The sequence below is a fragment of the Macrosteles quadrilineatus genome, unplaced genomic scaffold, assembly GCF_028750875.1.
Source record: "Macrosteles quadrilineatus isolate MER2022 unplaced genomic scaffold, UCM_ALF_1.0 Scaffold_3__2_contigs__length_128488019, whole genome shotgun sequence".
Lineage (NCBI taxonomy): Eukaryota > Metazoa > Arthropoda > Insecta > Hemiptera > Cicadellidae > Macrosteles > Macrosteles quadrilineatus.
In genome coordinates this window covers 14,141,087-14,156,328 of record NW_026542596.1, presented here as the reverse complement: position 1 = coordinate 14,156,328, position 15,242 = coordinate 14,141,087, and the positions used below count along the sequence as shown (strand labels likewise).

The 15,242-nt window shown below is 36.1% G+C and overlaps 1 protein-coding gene across 1 annotated transcript in view; it reads right to left on the bottom strand.

The window, feature by feature from the left end:
- LOC128989011 (calpain-1 catalytic subunit-like) overlaps nt 1-14,798 on the bottom strand; it is a 47,612-nt gene extending 32,814 nt beyond the window's left edge. The window contains exon 1 of the mRNA XM_054410864.1: nt 14,557-14,798. Within this exon, the coding sequence (XP_054266839.1) occupies nt 14,557-14,798 (242 nt within the window). The remainder of the gene's footprint in view (nt 1-14,556) is intronic.
- Nucleotides 14,799-15,242: the final 444 nt, after the last annotated feature.

Below are 15,242 nucleotides of genomic sequence, written 5' to 3'. Positions count from 1 at the left end.
AACCCATAACCATCTACATAACTAGAGATGTGGATTCCTTCAACATATTTCGCATTGGTCTAAGCTAAAGTAAAAGGTAAGGTGATAAAGTTAATACACTAAGGAGGCAGTGTGCTGAGTATCCATGATGAGACCCTGATAGTAGCGGAGGCTGCTGATAGAATCACGTATGCTGGGTCTTCGCCGCGGTGGCTGATGGGATCACAGAACGCCCAGGGACGAGAAGGTATGAACAGCCATCGAGCCTACAAGAGCTAAACATATCCTTCTCAAGTATATGTTAAAGGTTAGAAGAAACTTGAAGATTTCTACTTACTGAATATTAACACGAGTGAAGTGACTGGACGCTTGGTTTAGTGTTTACCAAAATGCTTTATTTCTACCAAATTGTCGTTGAACCTATTTAGAATCTATATGGAAAATGTAAGGAGATATATAAATGTTGGAAGATCCAAACACTATGTGTACTGAAAGGTTGACAAGCATGCATTGAATGAGTTTTTGTCCGTTGGAAATTAAGTGACATAAAAATTCTTCTCGATATTGTTTAAACAATACTTACCATAAACCTACAGTTTTTGCAAATGCCTATGGTTATCAAACCGATTAAAACGTTCCGTTACTTTTATATATTTAACTAGACCACGGTTGATCCGTGTTCAAATTCAGCTAATTATAAATAGCCGGAGCTAAAAAGCAATATTTCTGTAAAACGGTGGTTCGGTCGTGGCCACCTAAAAAATATCTCCCATCTAGGCAGACAGGTCCCTCATTCTTTTGAGGGGAACTGAATGGCTTTGTATTGGATAGATTACTTTATTAACATTGATATGATCGCTTTTGTCATTGCTGGATTAGTTTAAATTTACAGTCAAAAGTCAATAAGGAACTGAAATTTTATTTTTTTAAATAACATTTCACTTGGCATATAGTTTTTAATCACGTTTAATTAAAATATAAAATACAGCTAGATTGGAGTTGGATTACCTTAAAATAAATTCAAATCAAGCTTATCCAAGCCAAACCAGTCTCAGGATCGTAATAATGACGATTTAAGATCCACACGCGAGAAAAACTGGTTTAATACACTGGAACCCCTGTAGATTAGCATAGACAAGGCTTTCCTCTCAGATTAATAGATATACGCCTTTATTGAATAAGAAGAAAAGTCAATACACTTTCTAGTGGCAATAAACTCTAGTTATTAGAGGGATAAACACTCGAATGGTGGACGAGTGCAAAGGCGTTCTGCAGCCATTAGACGTTAAGAGTATTTCAGTGATACTTTAGAGCAGCAGTCAGATAAATAGCGAGATAAGTCGTCGGGATCGGATAGCAATCACCTGTTTGTTTCCCAGAACAGCTGATCGGCCGAAGACGATAGATCAGCTGGAGTAATTGTGGCAGGTATCGGCGAGTGTGCCCGCGGTGATTTGCATTTGTAATAACAGCAGATTATATGCAGGCCAGTGACTCGAACACTTCCTACACAGATTCCATAGAGTATGTAAATATGTGGGGAGTTAACTCTTTGTTGGACAAAAGTGTAGAGACTATAGTATTTGTATTGCAAAAATATGTCTAATGAATGAGAAGGGGGTAGGTTGTATTAAAAGATTAGAACAAATGTAAAAAAAATAATTAACAACCTTAGCTTATAAAACACAGGTATTAAGTATGCCTGGTTGGCCCTCGCACCTTACTCATATCGCTTTGTTGAGGTTCGGCTAATAAACATCAGGTAAGGATTATGTTAGAGTTATTTTGTACTTATACATATGCCAGGAAAATCCACCAGGTTATACAGAGATGTTCTTGTTTCAAACATGTTTAGCTGTGATTCAGTGCACAGAAATAAAGGTACTCTACACGGCTTTAAAGACTAGAAATTTTGATAAATTTTCAATAAGTCATACAAAGTAAATTTCATAGGGGAATTTGATTAATTGAAAATACTTGACCTTGTGCTCCTATATTGTTATGGTAAATTAAAATATATTGTTATTGCTAATCATTCCACTTATAAGGAACTTTGATAAAAGATATCTGATTTGATCATTACAAGGTTCGATAACATCTATTGAATGTACGCAAAACACGCTGCTATTATTTATTTATCTATTTATTTTATTTTACACGGTTACACCATTTTTTAAATAGTTAAATAAGTTTTAGGTCTACATAAAAATTAATTTATAAGACACACCGTTTGGAAGAAAATAATCAATCCAGAAAAAATGGGGTCTAGTGGGTTAGGTGATATTTTAATAAGAATATTTTACCCTATAATAAAGGCAAGTCAAACGGCAACGACGGACACAATCGAGCCTAATTTGATGCCCACTCAAATAGCTTTGCAAACAAAGAGTCCGGACAATGGAACAAGCTTAGAATTACGCCCATGACACATCTGTCCAGTCTACACAAATGCAGATAATGGACATCAATATTTCAATTTGTATCAATGATAGATCATATTAGACTTTTATAGGTTAGCGTGTAAGGAACTTTGAGGAATTTAAAATAATTCAAAATAAACCAAAAATTCTCAAACGTAGCAAAACATAATTGGTAGTTTCATTATGTCAATTCATGACAATTCATAACCTCACAACCAGGTTCTTTCGATGAGGAAAAATATAATCGTAAGAGTATGAAGTTATAAACAATGCTTACTTATAAACTTTAACCTCACGACCATGTGACAAATCGTTACCTAATATATTAAACCAAATATTTATTTTAGAGGAAGTCCTGCTGGAATAAGCTTAAACATCACATGCATTATCTGAGTTTGGGCATATCAGTCATTGATCCAAAGGATGTCCATGAGTTGCTGGGTATAAAGAAAGGGTCGATCTGAATAATACTGCAGTGAAAATCTTCGTGCAGTGAAAATCTATTTATGAACTCGCCTGCGGCTCGTGCGTAAACATTGCTTTCGTGTGCAGCAAAGGCCTTTTGCACTCGTGTTACACATTATATTTTTCCTACAGTCACTATAAAGCATATACATAATTAGTCTTTCAAACACTATACAACACGTTTTTAGGTTCAGCTGGCAACATAAATAGGTGCCCTAGAGAAAGTAGTACCCGGTCCTTATCAATCCGCTATTTTTCCTCAACAAGAAATGTGCTCCGCGTTTTGAGAATATAGTTCCGTATGTTTTTGTAATTTGAAGTGGTTTCCGCGCCTAAAAAAATGCTTTAAAGGTATTTTCTCGTTTATTAAGATCGTAGGAATGTTTTAAAAACGTTTGTCTGGACGTCTGTCCAGAAAGTTCAGAAATACCGAAACTATAAACACGAAATGACAGGTTAAATCGTAGTTATAATAGTCAATCAGCTGCTCATAGTATTATTATCTTTAAGTGTTGCCAACCTATTTCCAAGCGTACACGGATTACGTGCATAATAGAACCACGCTGTTTTGTGTTGTTTCGTTGGAATCCTGATGTGCGCCAAAGTATAAACCGTACGACAAAGTATAAATATGCAGCAATTATCAGCTTTCTGTACTATAAACAGTACAAGGAAACCAACTTTGTCGGGTGACTGTAGGAAAAAACATTTACAATTTTCCACGCATGTACACCACAATACACTAGGGTACAGCAAAGTTGAAAAGGTTTCCGTTGATTACAACCAGGCGGCAGCACTAGGGTGAGATAGCGTTGCGACGGTGCAGTAAACAATTAAGCTGCGCACGCGTAGTAAAATAAACCACGAAATGTCCTCGTGACCCACTCATCGCCTACTAGGCGGGTTTGTTTACTTTATTACCCAGCATTCCCGCAGCGACATTTCCTTTGTTGGCGGCTCAGTCGCGTAATCTCAAAATGATTAGCGACACCACCGTGTGAAACTCAACTGGTAACGGGAACCATCTATGAATATTGTTCGGAACCGTTCGCCTCACTACCGGTACCAGCTGTTATTTGTGATCCGTTGCTTTCTTCCTCACTTCTCTCGTAAATGGAAGTGATTTCTCCATTTTCTCGTTTCTTCTTACGAAAGCGGATGTAAGATAGAATGATGTGTGGTTGGGCCGAATGAGCATTGCGAAAAAGATGATAGGATTTTGACTATGTGTGTTAACTGTTTTGGCGAGAAAATGGAGATTGGATATTCATTTCTGTATTCAAGTGTCAAAGGTCAGCACTCATCTTTGTACTTAAAAAGGCTTCATGTATAACTTTACAACGAGATTGAAATTATTCATTTTCATAGTGCCAGTCGAGCGTAAGGGATTTTATTTCCTTGTGATATTTACTACTTGCACCAGATTAGAATTAAAGTGTTTGGTTAAGGTGATAAATATTATAACTCAAAAAAATAATATTTCAGCTCAGTCACAAAAAATAAGGTAATAATGTAAGACACTGTAGGAAAATGCAAATTTGAAATGAACAGGGAAATTGATATTGAGAAAAAAAGTGTACAATAAGGAAAAATGTCTCCCTTCTGGCGGCCTCCGTTCATAGATCGACAAATAACGGATCTGCATGTTAAAACCTTCGTGTATTACTACTAATGTGCAAGATGGGATTAAAAAAAAACGAATCTTTTATAAATACCCAAAGGTCATGAGTCATGGCAAAATGAAAAAGTATACACGGAAATTCCCAACGAGTTTACTAATACCCTAACATTAAGATATTATCCAAGAACGTTATCTGCTCTGCTATCTGTGTTTTTTAAATGCAGGTAAGAACCAACTAATCCATAATCATCAATGGATAGAAATGCATATAAGTTTATTTGATGCAAGCAAACCAGAGAAACCCCTATATCCGTAATTTCGCTATATGATCGAGCCAAGATGGAGCAAGTTGGCTGTTGGTCTCTACCGGTACGTCAGGTGGCGACGCGAAGACTATAGTCAGTTTCATGGGATGCACGTACAGCTATTGCCACCTGCATTATGCATGTCGGTCCATACATATCCTATTTTAAATCTGCCAATGCCAAGAAGAAGACCGACGCGCAGAATTGAATACACAGATTGTTTAACAAGTGTGGACAAAATATCGGCCACTTCACGCATCTGTACTGTGGCATCTGTACAATGAACAGTTGAGATCAAGCCCAGAACTCAATATTGAGGCCGTTGCGACGTAACCATCTGACAAACGTCCATTTGAGATATATATTTGCAAATATTGAACTTTGTTGAAATTATTTTATTGAACGACAGTTGAATTTATGCACGGAATACCATAACATGAAGTTACATTAACTATCTGTTCACAACGTCAATGCTAGATACTGAATTGCTAAAGAAAAAGCTTGAAAAGTGCAGGAGGTCTTCTCAGTCTAACAGGAAAAAGCGCCACTCTTTTCCTCAGATGTAAAAGCAAGTCCTACTCAACACAGATGGTATCTGCGCACTCGTGCGTGCTATTGTGCGTGTGTGTTTATAAGTGCGTGTGTTTGTTTGTGTGTGTATTTACATCCTGTCGTACCACGGGATCATCACTTGGCCGTGCTGAGAGAAAGTTCTCACAATGGGTCTCATCACAGTGTTATCAAAGACATGCAAATCCACTACATTATCACGACAGGTTGCGTCAGTTAAAGTGTGTCGGCTCATGACCCTAGCCTCAGCTCCGGGCATCAGCACGAGGAGTCAGCAATCAGCATTCAGCTTACCAGAGGCCGCAGTGGGGATGCAGTTGAGCTATGCGAAATTGTCAAACCCTGCAGAGAAGTTTGGAGGACGAAAGTGAGGAGTATTTTTCAAATTTATCCATAATACAAATTGACCAATACAGGTTACTTTTGTCTTTATAACGATACATTAACAGTAGACCACATGGTCCTGTAAATTGATGGGAAGCCATCAAGTCACTATAGTTAGAAATAAATCAAATCAATTGTTGCAATTTATATCAGACCACTCACGTGCAACTCTTTTTGCTTCTAAAATAGGGCGACCAGCTAACACTTGGTCGCATAGTTCAGAAGATTTATTATACATGAAATTAATTGATTGAAGGCACAGCAAAGAGTAGCTTAAGTTATAGTTTTTCATTCTTTTGTCATAAATCAACATTTCATAGACACAGAACAAATTTTAAATGTAAAGTAAAAGTTCAGTGTCAAACAAAGCGAAGTATTTTCTATAGCTTTGCCAATGACTTAGGCCACCTTTTTTTGGTAGGACTAGTAAAGAATCTACACGCTGGGTCGGATGTTTCAGAAGATTTTTTACTCATGAAAAAATGGATTGTTGACACAGCAAAGAGTAGCTTAAGTTACAGTTTTTCGTTCTCATGTCATAAATCAACGTTTCATAGACACAGGAAAAATTATAAATGTAAGTGCAGCTACATTTATACACCACCTCATAGCAAAACTCAGAGAAATGAGATAATGTTAATTTAGTGTCAAACAGAGCGAAGTACTTTGTATAGCTTTGCCAAAAGCTTTTTTTCGTAGGACTAGTAAAGAATATACACACATCTACTGACTTTTCCCCGGATTGGGATAGTACGTGGTGATCTTTGTCTTGTGATCCTGACAAAGAAAACTCGAAACTATTTTTTTTTTAACCTTTTAACATAATTTTCTGTGTTGATCATGACCCTTTAAAATGCCTAACACCGCCAAACAAAACCTGTTTTAGTTAATATCCTTAGTACGCAATAGCCACGAATGTGTAAAATATAATACCTATTATTAGAAGTTATTGTTATTCTTCATCTTTTAATAAGGAGTTCTCCTCTGGTCCATTTTACGAGAATTATCGCCGGTTCGTGTCCCGTGACAAATTAATATAATAGACCTCACAACGGTAATGCACATTACTCTATGAATAATGAATATATTTCACGCATCATAACGAATTTCACTTTACTCGGTGACTAATTAATTGATATTTAACCAACCAAGTTTTAATGAATATTTGATTCACAAGAGGCTTTGTTTTTTGACAGTGGAATGATTTTAATAAACTGTTTCTCGGGTAAACTAACACTTAAGTACGTTTATTCTCATTTTATAATGCCTATAGTTTGATGCCGAAAAGATTATTATTTCTTTACCAATTCAATAGCAACAAAACACATTAACATCTAACGTATAATCTATTATAGGCATTAAATCGATTGTAACAATACTACATAAGAGTCCTTTTAAGATCAATGGGAAATAATTGTCAACAGCTTTTTATTTCAGTTTTCTTCGTTACATAGGTTTAGAGTTCCAGATATTGGATACATTTTTGGTAAGATAATTTCTTGAAGATAGCTATCGGGCTAGAATGTTCTTCCTCTACTATTATGGTTAGTTTAAATATATATTTATAAAGATGAACAATTTAATTACAGTCCCTTTTTACACAAGCCGGTTTTGATAGGTTATGTTTGGACCAGAATTGTCAGGACTAAAGTGTATCGCCCTCTCTAATCCCTGAACCTAGCCTTGTAAATATCTAAGACAGTGACTAACGCAATGTAAATAACTCTTGCCAAGACTTTTGTATTGGCATCTAGCAACAGCTACAAACTTAATAACTTACTTTTATCTATTATATGTATTCAGGACCTAGAGCTTACGGGTGGCGGCAAACCCCATGCTACGTCCTAAGGACATAGCTAAAAGCCAATGGCGGTTGGTGGGATTTGAATTTAGGTCTTCAGGGGAGAAGTTCTGCACTAACCACCAGACCTACCGTACCCCATACATACTGTTACACTCTGCGGGACGGAGGCAAGGCCACGACGAGTCAGTATGACGACTAACGGGAAGTCAAACGGCAAACAACCTGTCTGGAGGGTCAAGCGGGGTCAAGCAATGACAGGCAGACATACAGACACGTGCCCACGGTCTCCATTAGTGGAAATGTTCATCAGACAGGGTACGAAGGGGTTACTGACGGAAAGTCATGCTGACGACTGGACACCCTCCTAAACAGTACTACAAAAGATAGCAGCAGAAGATATTTTGGGATATACAAAAGTATCAAGATATCCCGTCATTTTCGGAATAATATGATTTAATTAGAGGAATGTTGGATAAATGAATGCCGATTTTGGAAGGCTTATAAAGTGAATGGCTCAAGAGAAAATTAAGCCTTTTGAATAGCATTTACAAAAGCTTATTCTTACGTGCTTTTAAAATTTAGAGCCATCTTAACTGGAGAAGAACATTTTACTTGTAAACATTGATATTGACATTGCCATTATATTATCGTGGATTTATACGTAATAGTGTTTTGCACTACATTTTAAGCTACAAGAAACCTAGGAGCACTCTGGCTGGACAGGTAAAACACGGAACATTCAAATTAATAACATTATTTTCTACGTACCCTCTGCAAGTATTGATTTGATTACATAAAAGACTACACGACGACAGAATCAAATATCAGAAATCAGATCAAGAGAACAGAATCAATGAAGGGGATCGAGATAACAGGGTAAAAAAGGGCAAGAGCAATATAGGTGGAGAAAGAGATTAAAATGGAAGGAAAGGAGGGCTAAACCAACAGAGATGAGAAAATTGGAGAATCATGAGTCATGACACATAGTCAAAAGAGCAGGATCAATAATTTAGGTGCAAGTAATAAGAAGTTAGAGCATAACTAAGAAATTAAAAGAAAGAATGAAGGATAAAACAATAGGATTGAGAGGTCAGGGTTTGACAGATCAGAAACAAGAGAGCAAGAGTGAGTTTGGAGATTCTGAGCAGCAGGTGCGAGAGTCGGTGTAATGCAAGAACGTGCGATGGAACGGAACAGGAAGCGAAGGTTCTCACAGGACAACGACATCGATACCTTGACCGCTAGGAAGTGGTCCTTCCTGCAGCCGACCATGACCCAATACAGTGCGAGACATCCGCGGAGTAGCACTCAGGAACTCTGCTTATCCAAGACAACCCAAAACTGCTTTATGCAGTCGAATAAAGGATTTGAATGAGATCCACGCAGGAAGTGTTACAAGCACCAAGTTTCCAAGTTAATCATACACTTTTTTATTAGATAAATCTTAATTTGCACAATTATGTAGAAATAATAACAAAACATAATGTTTTACTGTAAAAAAAATATATTATCAAAAAAGTTCCTTTTTCTGTAGAGATTAGACATGTACGAGTATGTCCTGTACCCGAATACTGGTGTTTTCACTGCCAAAAAGGGAATAAAACGCTTCTAAAATAAACTTACGCTTTACTCTTGAGCTAGGTTTGTACGCGGTGTTCTTTTAATTAGTTTAGAATCCACACCACCTGCTTTCTATCATTATAAACAATTTTTAATTGAACAACTCAAACAAATGAAGCCTTTTGGTGAATTTTCTTATAGGGAAGTAGCTATTATTAAAACAAAAGCTTTAAAGTAAAGGCCATATAATAACTAGTATAGTACGGTATATTGATCATTATGTTAATAAAAATATAATTTTCTCAGCTGTTAACCTATTAGAATCCTACAAATATAATTATTTAAAAATAAATATATGTTCCAACTTTATTTCTTTTTTCACCAATTCAAAACAAGGATATATGTGATTTTTTTAATATAAAAGAGAAATAAAGAAACTAATTTATAATATTCGTATGCAAAAAATAATTAAGTAGTAGGACAAGTAGTAACAAATCGTACAAGCACATTATGAAACTCCGAATGATCAGTCGAAAGCTTCAAACACATAGACAGAAACTACTAGTATTTAGAGAAAGTGCAGAAGCAAGATGTGGGCATCACCCATGGCGTCATTAATGCTGTCTTGCACCGTATCAAGCAACAATCACACCCATGGTCAATTAACACTGAACGGTATCATCCATTACTGGACGATCATTGTAGTCGATTATTCGAGAGTTATTTTCACCAAATAATCAATGCTTGATTAGCGTTATAGGAAGGTTATAGCCAGATAATTATTCAGGAAAATTTCTTCATTTTAACATACAGTGATTTACAGTCTTTTTGTAAATAGATGAACTCATCCTTCACTCATATTTGGGTTAAAATACGCACATATTGGCGTCCCCATCTTAAATAATTGATAATTGATAATTGAATCTATCAAAATAGCTACAATAGGTATCTCACTCCATTGTACACTTATCCTTCACCCATATTGGGGTTTCGTTGTTTAAATACGCTTATTTTACACGTTAATTTGTTATTAAGCAATACGCCTACTAACAAACGCTATGATAGCTGCTCACTTGAAAGGATAAACTGTTATATTTTGGAACATAATAAATACAATTCAACAGTTTACTATTTTTTTTTGTAATATCACTAGCTTAGAATATATTAAATTATTAAATAACCCTGTTACACACGTACATTTTGAAGAATATTTCTTTTACTAAACTAAGGTGCTGGCAGATTCCATTTCATCAGTAGTAATATATAGACTATGAGTTTTCCCAAAGTTTTTCATAAATATGTTAACTCCTTTAAAAATAGTCATGCAAAAATACTGTTATAAATAAGTTTTGGTATGCTATTTAATCATAGTTTATAACATTAATATTTTTTGCCATCCAAACGAATCATCAGGAAATTTATAGAAAATATTTTTAGCTGAAATTTAAATATCATAATAGTTTTATAATAAAATCACCAGCAGTATAGAATGTCAAAGGCGTATTACATCATTTTTATTAACCATTTAGGCATATTAATCATTTATATAATATACGAGGATTTAGTGAACCTCATATTAACTGAAGCCTGACTAAATAACATTGCCAACCCGTAAAAACAATAACCGAATCAAATCAAATTTAAATACCCCAATAACTCATTTGTAAATTTGAAAGGTCATGTACGATTTAATTGTCTATAGAGAGATAAAATCAGCAGAACAAATTTAAATCAACCTAGCCAATTTCACTTGTTGTTTTGATTGGAATGTATCATTAAGAATGACCAGTTCGTAATTTATAACTGTTAATCATTGGCAGACAGCCGTCCTGATATTCTGTTGCCACTACTCAGCAAGACAAGTGTTCCTGATTATTTGGGCAATAAATTACGATTCTATCGTAGGAGCCATGCATGACCTGTCAGGGAATTTAAACCAGCGATTTATTATCCTTTGTTCTCTATGGGTTTATTGTAGCATGCATGGAAGAAATACTACCACGAAAGTAGAAATAGCAATTAATATCCAACTGAAATTGAGAGATTTTCTTGATGATTTATATTGGGATCTTTCAAGAGTAGTTTAAGTTATTTGGTGATTACATCCACATGTTCTAATAAAGTGGTTAGATAATATTTTAACTATAGTAATTGTATTTATTTAAAAATCAGCCGGCACATGACATATCTGATTGTTTCTTTCTTTGTGATTGAAAATCGTTTAAAATTTTTTTGAAAAAGTAAAACCTTGATAGATTTTTCAGCGACTAAATATTTATAGTGTCTGAAGGAAACATAACATGTGTAACGCGAGTGCAAAGTGACTTTGCTGCACTCGAGAAGCTTTGAACTCTCGCCTGCGGCTCGTGCGTAAACATTTCTCTCATGTGCAGCAAAGTGCCACTTTGCACACAGTTTGTTTGCGTACATTCATCCAAGTTCATATAATATCTAAATATTTCATCATTTATGACACACAGTCACTTTCCTTAGAAGTTATAAATTTGTGTAATAACTTGTGTTTCAAAATTTGAATGATTTTACAAAATACTTATCGTAAAGCATTTTAATTTACACAAACGATCTTTCACAGCACGGGTTCACAATGCCACCTTTTCTTAAATTTTTCTCTTTTATAAGCAACAAGTTATACAGTTTTAAAGCGTTCCATTTAATTTACTTTTCAATTTGCAATCAAGGATTTTTTGGCACCATATATTTCTGACATTTATGCACGTTATTGCAACACAACAAAAGTCAAGGAATGCAAATGGGACCCAATAATAGAAGGAAAGTTGTAGTCGTATATCTCCAAAATGGCGACACCCACAGGGGACAACGTGGGCCCGACCCACTCTCAAATTTGGTGTTGCCCATTATCCCCACAAAACGATTTAGCATGACTGGTCTAACTGGGAAAATATATTTATAGGCTAAATCGCAATTGTGCATACAATACTGCCAATTAGAATCAATATCACAATAAATGATATAAACTTTCTTTATCATCGTACTCAGGGTAAATAACAGTGCCTTTCACTGATAATATAAATTATTTATTTTTCTTTCTTGTTTTAGTTAGGGTGTACTTTGGAGGGCTGACCAGGAGTGTGAATGTGCTCAGGGACTCATTCTATGTAGAGAACTATTACAGTCCTTGGGTTGGGGATTACAAAATAAATGAATAAGGATAGGCTACTTAATAATAAAATGTTTACAATTAAATAAAAACAGAAATAGAAAAATAAATCATTCATGATAATTTCTATATCCGGCCAGAGGGTAAAATTCCAGGGGGTAAAAATCCGGAGGTAAAATCATGTTGTCTAAACACAAAGATAAAAGGTACATCTTCAGTTGTCTAAACATATGGACAGGGGGTAAAATTCCGGTTTTTATTGCTAATCTAATTAATCAAGCTCTTTCTATTTTCACAAGACTTCCAAATCCGCGGGGGTAACATTCCGCCCGCAAACAAACGTTTGAGCGCTCAGGTTACTACGTCATAGTGACGTCAGCTTTGCCCAGGGGGTAAAATTCCAAGGGAATAAAATTCCGGCGACCCCCTAATTGCACATCCATGAAGGTTGTTTTGTTTTTCAGTTTATTTAATGTAACTTGCTATTTACCAGCCTGATGAGAACAACGGAACTAAATTTCATTTCAACTTTATTTTCATCAAAATCAAGTAGTTTTTGTTTTCCTTTAATTATTGTGAGTTTAAATCTACAAACATTGTACACAGTCAACATTTTGGATACAGTGTACAATGTATCCTAAGTAATTTGAATTAAGAAAATAAACATAAAATTCTATTATATGATTACATGATGTGATTGCGTCATGTGATGTCATACAATGCACTTTAAAATAAAAAAAATAAAGAAAAACATAGAAATATTAACTGGAGAATAGAGGAAAAATCAGATGTCTAAAAGAAGTATTATTACGATTTGGCTTTCTCTTTCTGATGTGGCCTATATTAAGAAGATATTAAGTTAATGAAGTGTTCATCCGCTTACAGGTAATAACACGCATTTCAACCCCTGCTAAGTGCAGCAGAGTTTGTATTGTAAGTTCATTCATTAGTAAGCTGGCTTAAGCACGGGTTGGCTGGTTTCGGAGATGGTCAGTTCAGCGTAACCATAAACTGAAGGCAGAAACCAGGTGGTTTCTTCTTTAAGGGTCTGAGAACATCGGGTATAGTAAAAAGAAATCTAAAAATATTTCGAATATACAATATAACATCATAAGCTTTAGGTGCATCTTTAAGGTAAAATACAAGGTAAAGGATATTTAAGAATCTTTAAGATAAAGAAGAGACCACCTGGTTTGTGCCTTCAGTTTATGGTTACGCTGAACTGACCAACTCAGAAACCAGCCAACCCGTGCTAAAGCCAGCTTACTAATGAATGAACTTACAATACAAACTCTACTGCACTTATTTAATTAGCAGGGTTTGAAATGCGTGTTATTAACTGTAAGCAGATGAACACTACATTAACTTAATATCTTCTACAGTATGCATCATAAAACATCATAAAATATCTTTGAACCATCCTTTCATTTATATTTCAAAGCTTTCTTTGAGAGCTAAAGATTATGTAGATTTGTTTTTTAATCTATCTATTCGTATGTCTGTATAGTATTATTATGTTTTCGATTGACCAAATAACACAGTTTGTCAAACAAGTAAAATGCTCAAAATTGTGCTCTACTTTGACAATCGTAAACCTTTGAGAAAACTGCTGCAGTAACATGTCAGAAAGAATGACAGTTCCAACAAGGAATATTACTTGGACCAAATCGCCGCCTCGCGCCCACAAGTCGTACAACCCACGGAAAACCTCATAATATTCAAATGACACTTTACGATCTGTTTACTGGAGGCCCGATAACTCTCGCTTTTTAAGTACCGAGTTACCTTGTATGCTAGAATGCCAAAGGATTGCAAATTTGCAACATATTTTTGCCTCATACAGAGAAGGACAAATCATTCAAGTAAGAAAACACATGCAAGTGTTGAAATGTGTGTGTGAGACTTGAGAGAATTATTGACTTTGTGAAGTAAATACATCAAGGAACGTTAACCTTTGACTGATTGGAAGTAATGAAAACAGATCCAAAGGAGGATTTACTGTAAACATTAACGGATATCCGAGATCATATAAATTACTGTAGTTCAGTTAAAACAAAATATTTTAAAAAGCCACAGATTATTAGGCACAAGAGTAATAAGGTATGTTAAGATAAACTGATTCATGAACTGAGTTTGCAAGGTATACAAATCTGATCTACAGGTATATTATCGTGTTTAATCATAGGTAAACAAAACAGTATCATAACTAAATAGAATATACTGGATAGTAAGTACGTTCTTTTGGAGCCTGTAACGTTGGATAAGTATGTATTAAATGTGAATATACAATCAAATTAATGGACGCATACCTGAACAGTCCACAATACGAAGTTGTAGTATCGAAGCTTTGGTCCTTAGGAACAACCCTCTCGAGAAATCGTGGAGTGAGGGTAAGAGACGACAATGCTGCCAAGAACCATGAGTCTCCAAGCTCCCCTGGCTCCACATCCGTGCGACCAGCCTCACTCATGAACCGAGGTCGCTGACACATCTCCTGTAACACAGCAACCGACAAGTGAGGGTAAGAGACGACAATGCTGCCAAGAACCATGAGTCTCCAAGCTCCCCTGGCTCCACATCCGTGCGACCAGCCTCACTCATGAACCGAGGTCGCTGACACATCTCCTGTAACACAGCAACCGAGGAGTGAGGGTAAGAGACGACAATGCTGCCAAGAACCATGAGTCTCCAAGCTCCCCTGGCTCCACATCCGTGCGACCAGCCTCACTCATGAACCGAGGTCGCTGACACATCTCCTGTAACACAGCAACCGAGAAGTGAGGGTAAGAGACGACAATGCTGCTAAGAACCATGAGTCTCCAAGCTCCCCTGGCTCCACATCCGTGCGACCAGCCTCACTCATGAACCGAGGTCGCTGACACATCTCCTGTAACACAGCAACCGAGGAGTGAGGATAAGAGACGACAATGCTGCCAAGAACCATGAGTCTCCAAGCTCTCCTGGCTCCACATCCGTGCGACCAGCCTCACTCATG